Source organism: Eubalaena glacialis, chromosome 1 (genome assembly GCF_028564815.1).
Source record: "Eubalaena glacialis isolate mEubGla1 chromosome 1, mEubGla1.1.hap2.+ XY, whole genome shotgun sequence".
Taxonomy (NCBI): domain Eukaryota; kingdom Metazoa; phylum Chordata; class Mammalia; order Artiodactyla; family Balaenidae; genus Eubalaena; species Eubalaena glacialis.
In genome coordinates, this window is record NC_083716.1 from 240060845 (window position 1) to 240077252 (window position 16408).

General features: G+C 52.7%; 1 protein-coding gene across 1 annotated transcript in view; it reads left to right on the forward strand.

Annotated features, from left to right (window-relative positions):
* CROCC2 (ciliary rootlet coiled-coil, rootletin family member 2) overlaps positions 1–16408 on the forward strand; it is a 62656-nt gene that overhangs the window by 15590 nt on the left and 30658 nt on the right. Inside the window, 11 exon segments of the mRNA XM_061191501.1 lie at positions 166–362; positions 551–815; positions 1436–1643; positions 1855–2509; positions 2731–2875; positions 3303–3449; positions 3638–3826; positions 11318–11511; positions 14585–14712; positions 15181–15350; positions 15955–16131. Of these exon segments, the coding sequence (XP_061047484.1) occupies positions 166–362; positions 551–815; positions 1436–1643; positions 1855–2509; positions 2731–2875; positions 3303–3449; positions 3638–3826; positions 11318–11511; positions 14585–14712; positions 15181–15350; positions 15955–16131 (2475 nt within the window).

Consider the following 16408-nt stretch of genomic DNA (forward strand, 5'->3'; position numbering starts at 1 on the left):
GCCGGCCTGTGTCCCACCAGGCGCCTCCCCCTGAACCCCACACCCCGGGGAGGGTCTCCGGTCTGAAGCGCATCCTTTCTCGGGCAACCGGGAGCCCCGCTGGCTTCTGTGGTCGAAGGCCTGGCCAGGCCACGGGGCTCACGCCACGCTCCCTCTCGCGAGCAGGAGCTGCGCCGGCGGCTGGAGTCCTCCGAGGCAGCGGCCGCCGGGCTCCACGAGCAGCTGTCCGAGAGCCAGCGGGAGCTGCGGGCCTCGCGGAGGCTCCTGCAGGAGCGGGGGCAGGAGCAGGCCCGGGAGCGCCAGGACCTCCTGGGCAAGCTGGGGGCGCAGCGCTGCCGGGAGTCCAGCGAGCTCCCGGGAAGGTGAGGCTGGCGGGCCGGGCTCATCTTCTCCATGATGCCCCCCGCAGGAGAAGCGAGGGCCATCTCCCGGACAGGAAGTACTCCCGGCCCGAAGGCTGCCTCCTCGCCCCTTCACCCCCCAGCCCCTGCCTGCACTGAGCACACCCCCTCTTCCCTCGTCTGCGCCCGTCTGGGCTGTGTCTCCCCAGGACTCACCTTCCCAAAGCCCAGGCTGAGCACGTGCCTGCCCCTTGGCCTGCATCCCAGGCTCCCGGCTGCCCGGCCCATTTCCACACTCCCCTCCTGGGAGCAGGCTGTGCTCTCTCCCACCTCCCCGCTGGCTGCCAGGACTCCTCCGGGGGTCTTACCCAGCCTTCACAGGTGGTCCAGAAAACCCCAACTCCCGCCCCATCCACTGGGGTGGCCCCGCGTGCCTTCCTGGGGTGTCCTGCGGATCTGGTGTTCCGTGGTGCGGTCGGCCATGAGGCTGTCTGGATTCTTCCGTGCACGTCTTACTGCCCTGGGGCTGGTGGGGGTGAAGGACATGGAAAAGGAATCCCCCAGGATTTATAGTCCTGAGTGAGAGGCTCGGTGGGCCTTCCCAAATCCACACACTGCCTGAGCCGGGAGATGGGGCGGGGAGTGGGCTGGCGGCCCAGGAAGGCTTCCTGCAGGAGGGAGCGGTGCAGGGGCAGCCAGGACCACCTCCTGTGCGTCCCCTCGCTCACCCGGGGGGCTGGGACCGCAGGTCCCTCGGGGTTGCCCCTTTTCTGGGTGTCCTGGCAGTTCACCCGGGTCTGAGACAGGAGCTCCAAAGAATAAATTAACCCCAGTCCCGCTCCTGAAAAACGCACGGGAGATGGGCAAAGAGATGGGAGCAGGTGGGTTCAGCCTGGCACAGGGGCCCGAGAGCGGAGGAGCCAGGGAGGGGCCCCGGGAGGCAGGAAGGGCCTTGCCAGGGGGAGACAGGAGCAGAAGTGGGGCGCAAAGCAAGGCAGGCGGGGCCACCTCACCACCCCAAGGAGCAGCGGTCACGGGGGGCCGCGGGGGAGCCGTTGGCAGGGGCACCACCCTCACAGCCGTGGCTTTGGCAGGGCTGGTCTGGCCGCAGGGTCCTGGGGGCGGGGGGGAGGGGCAGGCTGGCGTGGCCCCTCAGCACCGGGGGAGGAGGGGCTGAACCCAGGGACGTTTGGGAAATGGGGCCTCCGGACTCGGTGCTTCAGCGCACGGCCGGGGGAGAGCTGCTGAGACTGCAGCTTTGGCTGGTGGGTGGCCGGCAGAGGGGACCTGGCCGGGGGGGCGGTCAGTGGCGAGCACAGCTTTGACAAGGGTCGGCCGTCAGGGGAGGTGAGCGGCATAGGCAGACCTGGAGCCATGGGGCTCCCGTCGGGCCGGCGCCCCCTCCTCCCCGCTGGGATCTGCAGGACCGGTGGAGCTTAGCCTACAGGTGCGGAGGCCGAGGGCAGGGACGCCCCGGGCGCAAGGCCCTCCAGGGCTTTAGGGACCCCCACAGGGCCACCCGGCGACAGGCAAGCCCGCAGGTGGCCGCCCCAGGGGACAGGCCAGCCAGGGGCCGAGCCGCTGGGTCTTCTCCCCCCTCCCCACTCGTCCCTGAGCCCCGGCCCCGAGTGGCCTCCACGGCCCCCGCCCTGTCTACCCTCCCGGTACTCGGCCGAGGCTCGAATGCACCCAGTGAGGGTCCCTCGGCTGCCCTCCCCGGCTGCACGCCCGGGACCCCCCAGCTTCTCCTCCCCTGCTCCCGGAGAGAAGGCCGCTCTGGAGGAGGTGGTGGAGGAGCTGGGGGACAAGGTGGATGCTTCCGCCAAGGAGCGGCAGAGTCCCAAGGCCAGGAACTGGCGCTGCCGAGAAGCCTCCCGCGGGGGGGCGGGCCAGAAGGAGCTGGTGAGGCAGGGCGAGCGGGGCCGGAGGGAGCTGGAGAGCAGGCGGCCGGCCACCAGCGGGCTGTCCTGTCCCCTCTGGGCCCCGGCGTCCTCACCTGCTGATGGGACCTCTCCTTCACCAGCCTCATCTCAGGGGTCGGGGTGCCTAGCGAGACAGCAGGCCCGCCCCACGGCGGCCGGCCCCCACCGCCACCCAGACACCCCCTCCAAGTCCGGCCCAGCGCCACCCCCGGGGCAAATCCGCCACCCTGGGCCCAGCCGAGATGGGTGCCCCAGCGTGTGCGCACGCGCTCCCACCCAGGCGTGTCGGCCAGGTCTCCGCTGACAATGCCACCCCCAGCCAGGAACGGCTCAGCAGTTCCTGGCCTGCGGGGCGAGCCACGCTCCTCTGGGGCCCCTGGGCTTGGAGGGAGCTGCCCTGCCTGCTGGGCCCCCATCTTGCCCTGAGGCGACCTAGCGCCCTCTGCCCTCTGGTTTCCGGGTCTCAGTCAAGGGCGCCTGGAGCAGCTGGAGGAGAAGGTCTCAGGGCTCAAGAAGGAGCTGGTGTCGGCCCAGGAGGTGCTGAACACAGCGCGGCTGCAGAGGGACGTCCTGGAGAGCGAGGGGGAGGGTCTGCGCAGCGCCCTGGCCCGGGTACGCCCTCCTCTCCTCTCTGCCGCCGGCCGCTCGCCTCCCTCCCCGCTGCCTGGGCCCTCAGGCTGTCCCCAAGCCCCCAAACTCAGCGGTGGCCTCCTCGGTCCCTGGCCAGTGGGCACCGGCCCACCTTCCCTGAGCGCTGGGCACACCTTCTCTCAGGGTGCCCCCTCCCTCGGTCGCCCTGTCACCTCTCCTGGCTGCAGCCTTGTACCTGGGGGCCACCGTCTACCCCAGAGGCCTCACCACTGTGGGCCCCCTTCCACCAGGCCCCACCCAGAGCTCCGGCTCGCACACCTCCATGATGCGGGGCTCACTCCCTCCCCGGCACTAATAGCTCTGCCCAGGGGAAGCTCTGCCCATGAACCTGAAAGTCCCTCCCTGGCTTCCCTGCTGGGGTGCCCTCTGCCCTCCCGCCCCACCCTAGGCCGAGTCCAGCAAAACCGACCTGGAACTGCTGGTGAGCCAGCTCAAGGCAGAGGGAGTGGAGCAGAGACGCTCCCTGGCTGAGATGGCTGCCCTGATGGAGGGGCTGGCCCGGGACAAAGGCTCCCTGAGCCACCTGGTCCTGCAGGTGAGACGAGGGCCCAGGGGGACGGACCTGGCCTGAGCCTCGCTTCCCCAGCACGGCTGTGAGTCCCCGCCCTGCTCCCTGAGCTCAGGGCCCTCCTTTCACCCATCCTCACCCCTCCTGGACTTGGGGGCTGAGGGGGTGGGGGGCGGGGCCTGCCCATGGACCCCTCCCTGCCCCTCTGGCGGCAGCTGGAGCGGGTGCTGACCCAAGAGCGGGCGGGTGCCCGAGAGCAGCTGGCGCGGGCACAGCAGCGGCTGGAGCTCGTGCGGGCCGCGCGGAGGGGCCTGCAGCAGGCCTGCGATCACCTGGAGGGGCTGGAGGGGCAGGCGGCCCGGCTCCGGCACGAGCGGGCCCAGCTGCAGGAGCAGGTGGGCCAGGTGAGGGGTCCGCGGGGCTCCGGGCTCCCAGCCCCTCCCAGCAGGGCCACCGCTGCCTCTGGGGTGGCCGGGCACACGGCACCTTTGGAAGTCACGCTGCTTCAGGATGTCAGCACCAGCGCTTTCTAACTGCAACGCTGCCTGACGTGGCTGATTCGAAGCCGTCTTCCCAGTGCTGGGAGGTGGGGAACGGGGGAGGGACACACAAAGAAGGACGTTTACATCAGGCCTGTCCCCAACATCCGGGGGCTGGGTTCTCCCCTGGTCAGAGGGTCAAAGGCCTCGGGCCCACTGATGCTCACACACTCGGGGGGGAAAGGCTTCACTGCTCCTCCGTTGTCTTGTTTCTCTCCTTCCTGGACTGCATCCACACAAAAGAGCTGCCCAATCACTCACTCGCTCATGCCTTCCTGCGTTCATTCCCAAATCTGCTGACGTGGATCTTTCATGGAGGAGGTCAGACTCCCTGGAACGAGACACTGCAGCACCTTTGCTTTCTCCTGACACCAGCCTTGTCGGTCCACATGGAAACCCTGTCTCTGCAGCGTCTCCAGCCCCCAGTGGCATTCAGACTTCATGGTCTGTCACTTCTGGGACTCAGTCCAGCCTCTTTCTGTTTCTCAGACTCTGTCCTATCCTTTTTGGGGTCATCTTTTCCTCTTTTTTTAGTCAAAGAGTGACTACACTCAGTAAGACAGTGCACAGTTTTTGACAGTTGTAAGCACCTGTGTAGCCACCACCACAATCAGGATGCAAAGTGTCTCCAACCAGCCCAGCAGGCTCCCTCCTGTCACGGCCACCCAGGCGGCCTCTGCCCTGACCTGTTTTAGACCTTGTTGTAAATGGAGTCATGGGGTATAGACTCTTTTGAGCCCGGCTTCTCTCCCTCAACACGACGTCTTTGAGAGTCATCACTGTTCTTAGGTGTGTCAAGAGCTCCTTCTTTTTGAATGCATAGTAATATTCCATCATACGGATAAACCACATTTGCTTACGCATTCACCCGCTGCTGGACTTCTGGGTTCTTTCCATTTTGGGAGTGGACAAGACTGCTATGAGCATTCGTGGTCAAGTCACGTACGGATATTCTCATTTCTCTTGAGTAAATACATAGGAGTGCAATTGTGGAGTCACTGGGTAGGTGTGTGTTGAACTTTATAAGAAACTGGCAAGCAGTCTTCCAAAGTGGTTGTATCATTTTACTCACCAGCAGCGTGGGAGGCTTCCGGCTGCTCCTCAGCCTCGTCAACATTTGGCATCGTCCGTCTTTATTTTTTAGCTATTCTGTGTGTGTGTGAAGTTATATGCCATTGTGGTTTTAATTGGCATTTTCTGATAACAAATGGCATTAAGCACATTTTCATGTGCTTATTAAATATTCATATACCTTATTTTGTCAAGTATCTATTCAAGTCTATTGCCTATTTTTATTGGGTTTTCATATTTTGGTTATGGATATATAGGAGTTCATATATCTTGGATAAAAGTACTTTGCCAGACAGATGTACTCACGTTTCTGTGACTCGCCTATACATTTTCTTAATGGTATTTTTGATGGACAGAAAAGTTTAACTTTGGCAAAATTCAGTTTACCACGTTTTAAAAAAATTTATGGTTAGTGTTTTTTAGGGGCTGTCTGAGAAATTTTTGCCTAGCCCAAGGATGAGACAATATCCTGCTCTGTTTTCATCTAACTCTTAGGTCTATGATCCATTTCAAGTTGATTTTTCTGTACAGCAGTGGTTCTCAAAGTGTGTTCCTCAGACCAGCACCATCAGTATCACTTGAGAACTTGTTTAAAATGCAAATTCTCAGCTGCCCTCCCAAAACCTACTGAATCTGAAACTCTGTGGGTGGGGCCCAGAAATCTGGATTTTAATTATCCCTCCCAGTGATTCTGATGCACATTAAGGTGTGAGAACCACAGGTGTGTGGTATGAAATAGGAACTGAAGTCCATTATTTTTCATACTAATATCCAGTTGTTCCAGCACCAATTTTTGAAAAGACTTTCCTTTCCTCCTTGAATTATCTTGGCAACTTGTTGAAAATAAATCGATTATACATGTGCATATATGTGCCCAGATCACATTGTTGATCTGTGCAAACTGATCTATTTGTTCATCCTTTCACCAAAACTGCACTGTCTTCATTACTGTAGCTTTTTAATGTCTTGAAATTAAGTAATGTGAGTATTCCCATCTTATCCTTCTTTTCAAGATTGTTTGGCTGTTCTCAAACCTTTGCATATTCATATACATTTTAGAATTAGATTGTCAATTTCTATACCCAAAAAAGCCCGGTAGAACCTTGATTGGGACTGTGTTGAATTTATAGATCAATTTGAGAAGACTGGACATCTTAACTGTATCTAGTTGTCCATCCATGAACATGGTATATCTCTCCATTTTTTTTCTTTACTTAATTCCTCTCAGCTGTGTTTTGTAGTTTTCAGTGTAGAGGTCTTGCACATCTTTGATTAAATTAATTCCTAGTTTTGATATTGTGCCTTGCTGTTTTAATTTCATTTCCCTATGTCCATTACTAGTATATAGAAATACAATCTCATAGATTAACTTTCAATCATGCAACCTTGACAAATTCACTGATAAGCACCAGGGTTTTACATGTACATAATCATGTTATCTGTGAATAACAACAGTTTCACTTCCTTTCTGATCTCAGTGACTTTTATCTCATCTTCTCTTAATTCACTGGCTAAAGACCTACAGAACAAAATTGAAAAGAAGTAGTGAGAGTGGCCATCCTTCTACCAAACTCAACCATGGGGAAAGAATTCAATATTTCACCACGAAGTGTGATGTTATCTATAGGCTTTTCATAGATGCCTCTTATCAGATTGAGGAAGCTCTCTTTTATTCCTAGCATCCTGAGATTTTTTTTTAAATTATGAATGGGTTTTGAATTCTGTTAAATGTGTTCCCTGAATGAATTAAGATGATCATGTCATTGTTCTTATTCTGTTAATACAGCTAATTATATTGGTTTATTTTTTAATGTTAAAACAACCTTGCATACCTGAGATAAACAATTTCATAATGTTTTGTTAAGGATTTTTACATCCATATTCATGAGGAACATTAGTCTATAATTTTTTTTCTCATAATGTTTTTGTCAGATTTGGAATGCGGGTTATGCTGGCCTCACAAAATAAGTTGGGAAGTGTTCCCTCCTCTTCTATTTCCTGAAATTTTAAAATTTCTGTTTCTTCCTTAAATGTTGGTAGAATTCACTACTGAAGTCATTTAAGTCTGGAGTTTTCTTTGTGAGAAAAGTTTTGATTAAAATTTGATTATTTATTAGATATAGGGCTATTCAGATTTCCTACTCGGTCTTGTGGCTGTTTCTTCTGCATCCTAATAATTTTGCCTGTTGTGTTTTTATTATCATTCAGTTCAAACTATTTTCTCATTCTCTGTGTGATTTCTTCTTTGACCCATGGATTATTTAGACATATATTACCTAATTTCCAAATATGGGAATTTTCTAAGTATCTAATTGTTATCAACATCTAATATAATTCCAATAAGGTCAGAAAACATACTCCATATTATTTGAACAGATTTAAATGTATTGAAGCATGCTTTATGGCCCAGCATATTATCTATTTTGTTGAACATTCCATGTTCATGTAAAAAGAATGTGTATTATGCCATTGTTGAGTGTAGTGCCTATAAATATCAATTACGTCAAGTTGCTTGATACTGTTGTTTAAGTCTTCTGTGTCCTTGTGGGGTTTGTTTTATTTGTTTGTTTGTTTGATTTGTTTGATTTTTTTTGTCTACTTGTTCTATTAATGACATTTAAATCTCTACGATTGTGGAATTGTCTATTTCTACCTTTAGTTCTGTCTACTTTTGCTTCATATATTTTGAATTCCTATTTTTAGGAGCATACAAATTAGTATTTTATGTCTTCACGATGAATTGACTTTTTATCTTTATAAAATGTCCCCTCTTATCTTTGGTAACATTTGTTTTCTTGATATCTAATTTTCCTGATATTGATATAGCCACACCAATTTTCTTTGCTTACTGTTTCCATGTTACATCCTTTCCATACATTAACCTTCAATTCGTCTGTGTCTGTATATTTAAAGTGTGTCGGGTCTTGCTTCTATATTTACTCTGACAATCTCTACCTTTCAACTGGAGTGTTTACATCGTTTACATGTAAGGTAACTGTTGATATGCTTGGCTCAAGTCCACCATCTAGGTGTTTGTTTTCTATTTATCTCTTTTTTTGTAAATTTTTACATTTTGCCTTTCTGGATTTCTTTTGGGTTAGTTGCATATTTATTTAGTATTCCATTTTATGTTCTCTATTAATTTTTTTTAGCTATACTTCTTGTTATTATTTTAGTGATTACTCTAAAGTTATGGTATGCACAGTCTATATTAAAATAACGTTGTACTATTTCACAAACAATGTAAGATCGTGACAATAATATGTTCCATTTATCCCTCCCATCCTTAGGGCTTGTTGCCATATATTTTATTTATACATACGTTGTTATAAACTCTATAATACATTATTAATATTTCTGCTTCAAATGGTCACTTCAACCACACACATACACACACACACACACACAGAGACACACTTCAACTATCTAGTGAAATTCTCCATCTTCTTGGATATGTTCTTGAACACATTAATTATAATATTTTTCAGGTCATTGTCTGATAATTCCAACATCTGGACCCCCAAATCGGGTCTATTTCTATTGTCTTTTATCTCTTAGTTTTCAGTCCTTTGGCCTTATCTCCTGGTGCTTAATAATTTTTTAGAGTGACAGATTTTGAGGTTTTGTAGAGCCAATTTGAGGCTCTGGATGATATAAACTTCTTCCAAAGGGAATTTGCTTTTCATTTTAGGATATCAGAGTCAGGGCAGATCACCTTCATCCAATCTTGGATTTAGCTGTTTTGTAACTGGTTTCAGTCTTTTTTGAAGAGTGAGCTACCTCAGGGTGTTGACCTCACGGTATAATACGGCTCTCCTGTGCTCCTAACTAGGGCCCCCACCCTGAACTCCGGGTTTTGTTGTCTCAATTCTGAGATTGCCAAAAGCTCTGCCTGATCTTCCAGATGCTCCGTTGCACTTTCTGTTCAGATTCATAATCCCTTGGCCCTATACTGTTGTGAGTTATAAAAAAGCAGTACCGTTTTTTTAAATGTACAGCATCTCAGACTTACCTCCTCTCTGATGTCCTAGCCTCCTGTGCTATGGCTGCTCTGGTAGCTCTGAACTCCAGATCCTGTCTCTTCAGTCTTATAAGCCTGCTGAAGCCATAGGACACCTCCCAACCCTTTAGCTAAGCCTTCATCATCGGCTCCCGAGGCTCTGGCAGAGCCTCTTAGGAGCTGGCAGATCCCTCAAGGGGAAATCTGAGGTAGAATATTAGGGTCACCTGAACACATTTCTCTCAGTAATTGGATCTCCTTGGGTCTTGACGGCCTTGGTATCTCTAAGTCCTTCACACAGATATGTTGGAGGTGTGCTGTACAGCTTTTCTAGCTGCTGTGGTGGGAAGGTTGGTCTCCAACAACATACTTCACCATTATCAGAAGCAGAAAGTTGTGTTCTTTATTGATGAAGAATATTTTCACTAGGTATAGAATACTAGAATAGCCATTATTTTCATTCAGCATTTTGATGAATTCATTCCATTGTCCTCTGACTTTCACTGTTGCCCTTTGGAAGTCAAACACCAGTCTTATTGCAGCTCTTTTATAGGTAATGTGTGGTTTTTCTCCTCTGATTTTTAAAGATTTTTTTATCTATCTTTGGTATTCAAAACTTTTAAAAAATTTTGTTCTGAAATGTTATTAGCATTTTTTAATTGAAGTATATTTGATTTACAACATTGTGTTAGTTTCTGGTGTACAGCATAGTGATTCAGTTATACATATATATATATTGGGTATATATATATTCTGTAACCTTACGGAAAAACCCAAACGAATTTTTTTGCCAACCCAATACGTATTCTTTTTCAAAATCTTTTCACAGAAACTTTACGAAGATATATCTAGGTGACATTTTCTTTGTTTTTATCCTTTTGGAGGATTGTGGCTCATTTTAAATTGGTGGCTTGATGTATTTTATTAGATTTGGGAAATTCTTGTCCAATATCTCTTCAAATATTCTCTCTCCTCTCCCTCTGCAACTCTAATTACACACATGTTGGACCTTTTTGCCTTGTTCTATATGTCTATTACACTCTTATCTGTATTTTCCGTCCTTTTTTCTCCTCATGATTCAACCTAGTACATTCTTTTGTCTGTCTTCTAGATTATTAGTCTTCTACCCCATCTAACCTGCCATTGAACCCATCTATTAATTTTGGTTATTGTATTTTCAAATTATATTATTTATATTAAGTGTCCAGTTCTATTGTGAAATTCTACATTACACCATCCATCTTCTTGAACATGTTAATCACAACTATTTTAAAGTCTGTGTTTGATAACTCCAACATCTGATAGCCAGGGGGACAGGGAGGCAGTGTGTCTATTTTATGTTCTTGCATGTGATTTTATGCCATATGATTCTGTCTCTGATATGCCCGGTCATGTTGATTAAATGCCAAGTATCATACATAAAAATTATAGAAATAATTTGAGGCTCTTGATGATGCTATTCTTCTTCTAAGGAAGATTTACTTTTGATTCTGGCAGGCAGTGAAGGTAGATGATCACCATAATCTATGATTGAGGTGATTCAAACCTGAGCTTCAGTCTTTTGAGGGAGAGTCTATTCTGATTCACCACCACTACTAGGATGAAGCCCTCCTGTGAATACAACTAGAAACCTGGGATGTTTATCAGGACCCTTCCACTTTGATATCTGTAAACTCGAGTTTTTGTATCCCTAAGGTCACAGTACTGCCAGAAGCTCTCCTTGGCTTCTCAATTCCTCAGCCCAGACTTTTAAATCAGCCCATGCTCTGAGGAGAGAAGAGATACTGAGTGGTGGGCTCACTCCTCTGTTTCCCTTTCCTCCAAGATCTTGGCTCCTTCAGTCCCAGCTGCCTTGACAGCTCTCTGAGGCCTTATACAGATTCCTGTGATAGGTTTTGTCTAGATTTTTGTGATGTTCTTGCTGGAGGTGTTAGTCTGCAACAAGCTGTTCCTCTGTCACCTTCTTTGCATTTCTGTGCCATGTCTCCTGACCCCAGAAACTTGTGGCCCAACAGAGGTTACCATTTAGATTGGCAGCTGGGTCCCACCTGGGGGTGCTCAGTTCAATAATTTCTCCATCATGGTTACAGGAGTGGAGGTCCCTCTGCTGTGAAAACACACATGCACCAGGGGTCCAATATGTCTCATAGCCACCCTCCTCCTCCACTCTTTCCTCCATGCCGTTCTGCATGAAACCACTTTTTCTGAAGTCCTTCTTTTCCCTTGAGAGGCCCCTCCTCACACTTCCACTCTCTCTGCTGGACTTTCCCCTCCCCCTCCCCTAGGTCACATGCAAGAAACAGGCCCTGGAGGAGCAGCTGGCCCAGAGCCTGCAAGACCAGGAGGCCCACATGGCTGCTCTCCAGAGGGCCCTGCAGGAGAAGGAGGCTTTGTCTGAAGAGCGGGTCCAGCTGCTGGCCAAGCAGGAGGCCCTGGAGAGGCAGGGCCAGCTCACAGCTGAGGAGGCAGCTGACCTCAGGTACCTGGGGTCAGCAGGGAGTGTTCATGTGGCCTTGACCTCAGGGAGCCTGTGGTGTGGCAGGGATGGGCAGTCACTCAGCGACTGTAAGGCAGGGCAGGTATGTCTACATGGGAGAGAGGCTGTAAGTGAGGGGCAAACACAGTGCCCGTGGGGTCAGAGAGCACCTAGAAGAGGTAAATGCAGCGAGAGCCTTCCTAGGACAGTTTTCCTGAGAGAGATGGCTGCACTAGCCCATCTCAGACCAGCAGAAAAAAAGGTGTGGAACGTCCTGCTCATGGATCTGAGAAGTTCAGGGTACACACTGCTTCAGGCAAGGCTGGATCCAGGCGCTCCTGTGGTGCCCTCAACAGCCTGCTTTTCCCCCATCAGCGTGGCTCAACTCTAAGGAGACTTCATTCCTGGGCAGGCTCGGGGTGAGAGCTGGCAAGATGGCCAGCGGCCATGCCCAGCTCCTCCTCCAGCAGACACAGAGCGCCCTTCTCCCCACGAGGCCTGAGAGCCACTGCCCACAGCCGTCTTGAGCCACTTGACATCCTTGAGGAGATCCTGGGTGTCGCAGGGCTCCAACATGCAGGCTGGGGCCCCATGACTACCCCTGGAGCCAGGGTGGTGGCAGCCCCAGGGAACCACGAGGCTGGGGGTGGGGGTGAACCCCGAAGACCATTGGGGCCACTTCCAGGAGACCTGGAACAGACACTGTAGGCGAGAACAGGGTGCCCTGCCAGCTGTTGCCTGGTGAGCTGAGCTGGCCTGTGACCTCTAAGGACATCCAAAAGCTGGTGGCTTTCTGCACCTTGTGCCCTTCTCAGGAACATTGAAGTATTTTTGTAGAAAGAGTTCCTCCCGAAACTCCAGAACTGGGGGCCATGAGGAAACTTAGAGGCCCAGGTCCTTGAACTTCTTCGCAGAAGACCTCTCCTCCCAAGGAAAGCGTGGGCACAGATTGGAGCAGGAAGCCCGATGAAGTCCCAAGACCCCACTCCTGGCCCCCTCCCAGGCCCCACCAGTGCTCAGAGGACAGGGGAGGGGGCCTCTTTCCTCCCGCCAGCATTTGCCACCCAGATCATGGGCCCTGGTCAGGGGACCCTCCCCCGGCCTCAGCACTGGGCCCAGGGCCTCTGTGCATGGAGGCCCTGCAGCTCCCAGACGGAGTCCCACACCCACTAAACAGCACTTGGCAGGGACCAGTCTGAGCTTCTGGTGACCGGGCGGCATGGGACATGGCTTGCTTCTCCTGATGACCGAGGAGCCCCGGTTTCAAGGTCCTCCGGCCCCCAGTCCCAGGCCCTGACAAGGCTGCAGTGCCGGGGACCTCGTTTAGTTCTCTGGCTCCAGCTTGATGGACTGGGGTCCCACCTGCACCCCACGCACCCTCGCTGGTGGTGCCGGGCCCCCTTCCGGGAAGTGAGATGCTCCCGGGCTCTGGTGGAGGGACAGACTGGACACATCCTTAGAGTGTCCAGGACCGGCACAGGCCACTCCCCTCAGAGGGGACCAGGTGGGCACAGAAAGCTGGGGAGAGCCGTCCAGACGTGGAGAGTGGGGAACACGTGGGGTGCTTAAGAGGGTGGGGACTGGAGGGAGGACGGGATATCAGAGGAGTGAAGTTCCTGGGCTCTGCAGACACCAGGGCGCCCCGGAAGGTGCTGACAACACCCCACTCCGACACTGGCGGCAGCGGTGTGCAGGGGCCCCGAGGGAGACTGTGGCAGGGCTGGGACGGGCTGAGCAAGGTCCGCCATGGCCCGTGGCCCTCCCTGATCCACCAAGCCGTTTGGGGCTGTGCATCGGCTGTCTGTGTCTTCATGTGGGTATCTGTGTTGAGTGTTTGTGGTGTGTCCTCGTTGGTTGGTTGGTTGTTTTTTTCACCGTACATCACCCAGCACTGGACAGAGCACACGCTCGTTGGCTGGCTGGTGACTGATGGATTCGCTGTCAGAGATGCAGCCCATGTCATCACCCTCCCCAGAAACGGGCGCCGCTGTGAGTCACCTTGTTCACCCCAGGCACTTTCTGAAAGGCTGTGTCTGTGCCCAGACGCAGAGGCGGCTTCTTCCCGTGGGGGAATCGTGCTGCGCGAGTTCTGCTCTGGAGGCTGCTTCTCAGAGCGACTCTTTAAGAGAATGTCCTCATTGTCTTAGCAGCTGACGAGATGCCCCGTAGTTTCTGAAACATTCTAGCATTTCATGGCATTGAAGCTGAGTCTGATTGACGCCCTGTGTGAAGCTACGGGGAACATCCCTGCGCTGTGCCATTGGTTCATGTGTATTTCTGAAGAACTGACCCCTAGAAGTGGGATTGCTGCCCAAAGATATGCACGCTTTACGTTTTGTAATTTCCCAGTCCCCCCTCCACCAGAGAAAGTCATCCTCACACCCTTGCCAACACTAGATACGATCGTTATTTTAAGCTTTTGCTAATGTGATACGTAATCGATAGCCATCACAGTTGTGATTTGAACCCCCTTGAGGACTAGTGAGTTTCTTATGTTTATTCACCATTTGTGTTTTCTTTGTGAATAACAGTCATTGTTCTCATTTTTCTGTAGGATCCTACGCTTTCTGTCACTGATTGGTAGGCGCTCCTTGTATATGACGGATATTAACCCTTTGCATATTTAGTGCAAATATTTTCTCCAAGTCTGTCCCTTGTCTTTTGACTTGGTTTGTGGAATCTTTTCTGCACAAAAGACTCTGTCTCCCCCTCTTTAAGTGTATTCAGATCTGTTGGCCTCTTTATTTTTGTCTTCTGGCTTTTGTGTCTTGCTTAAGATTATAAAATACCCTTCTGGATTTTTTTCTACTATTTTTACAGTTCTGAGTTGCTTAGTTGTTGTCTATTTGTTTTGTTTTTGCATTTTAGCTTTTTAGTTCACCTGGAACATTTTTTATGCAGGGTCCAATTTGTTCTTAGAGATTTAAGATGAATGAGCTGTCCTCTGTTTGCCTTCTGATTTACTATCCCAGCCTTGACGGGCACCGTCCTAGCACACGGGCTCCACGCTGTCCCTCGTTGGCAGGATCCTCCGCCAGCGTGAGTGACTCGCCTGTTGTTTGATGACTCTCTGCAGGGCCGAGAGGGACTCCCTGGAGAGCAGTCTCCTTGAGGCCCAGCAGCTGGCGTCACAGCTGGCGTCACAGCAGGAGCAGCTGGAGGGAGAGGCCCGGAGCGCGAGGCTGGCCCGGCAGGCCCTGCGAGGTGATCCACAGGCGGGGCCGCTCTGCTCCTCTCCCCAGATCAGCCCCAGAAGGACCCCTTAGATGAGCTCGTCCCCTGATGCACTGCTCCCACTCCCCGGCCCCCAAAGGGGCCCGAACACAGCCTAGAGCCCGTGTGTCTGAATGAGTTGTGCCACTACTCTCTGTGATGGGTGGGCACTGCTGCCAGCGCTGGCCCGAGGCTCAGAATGGGCTGTGGCCACAGGGTCAGCGTGGCAGCCCCCGGCCCCACCCCCTGCAGCGTGCGGGCTGCCCAGCGCGGGCTGGGATCAGGACACGTGCCTGCAGTGGTGCCTGGGGGGCTCTGTCCCGCTGGCTTGGGCAGCATCCTCAGAGCCGGGGGCTGTCACTCCACAGGGCCTCACAGGGCCGCAGGGTGTTCCGGGGGATGAGGTGGGGGTGAGGGAGGGCCCCGTGGCGGGTGTCGGATGCGCCTGTCCCTTCACAGTGCAAATGGAGCAGCTGAAGAGCACCTGGGAGGTCCAGGAGACGAAGCTGCAGGGGGACGTGGGGCGGCTCCTGCAGCAGGTGGGACAGCAGGAGCAGGACACGCAGCTGGCCCTGGAGAGCCAGGCGCTGGCCCACCTCGAGGACCTAGCCCGGCTCCAGAGGGAGAAGGTCTGCCTCCCTGGGACCAGCCCCCAGCTGCCGTCGCTTCCAGGGAGTCTACCGTGTCCCCAGGGACGGCAGGCACTTGGGGAGGGGCCCAGGAGACCAGCCGGGCGGCAGGGGTGCCCAGGCCACGCTGAGGCTGGGCCGGAGGACCCTTGACAGTGCGCGTGGGCGGCCGGGGCCCCGTTCCTCACGGAAGAGGCGCCCACGGGCGTCGGCTGACCTGGCCGCTGTCTGAGGGCCCATAGCCGGAGGGAGCTCTGTCCCCCTCTGAGACGTCCCACTGGTCACAGGCCCAGAAGGCCTCAAGTGACACGTCCTTACACACTTTGCATGTCAGGGTGCCTGGTGCTCTGTGGAGGCTCAGGAAAGGTTTCTGAGCTGTGACTTGAGTGGGGGATGGTGGCCGCTGGGGCCCAGAGAGCCCTTCGCAGCACTTGTCTCTGCGTGTGAGGTGGCGGCGTGAGGCTGGCTGGACTGACCGGTCCCTGGGCACCTGTCCTGCCCTGACGTCCCATGAACCCAGTCTCACTCAGGAACACAGGCGCCTGCTGGTCTTATGAGTCCTGACCTGTGAGTCTTCACAGCCTGTCCCTTTTCCTCGGCCCAGGAGACCCTGAGTCTGTCTCTGACAGAGGAGAAGGAAGTGGCAGCACGCAGGCTGGAACAGGAGAAGGAGCTGGTGGCAAAAAGTGCAGCCAAGAGGGAGGCTCTGAAGGAGGAAATTCAGAGCCTGAAGCATGAGCGGGATGAGAGTCTCCTTCAGCTGGAACATGAGATGCAGCAGGTGATGGGCGGACCACAAGGCAGTGGGGAGTCCTCATGTGTGCTCACCGTGCCTTCTCCGACCCAGCAAGAGGGCTGTGTGGGGCAAACTTTCCACGTCACTGTTGTTGCAGCTTTGATCTTCCACAGCAGTCCTGGTGGACAGACATTCACCCACCTACCATGCACCCATCCACCCATCCACCCATCCATCCATCCACCCATCCATCCATCTACCCATCCATCCGTCCATCCATCCATCCATCCAACCATGCACCCATCCAACCATCTGTCCATCT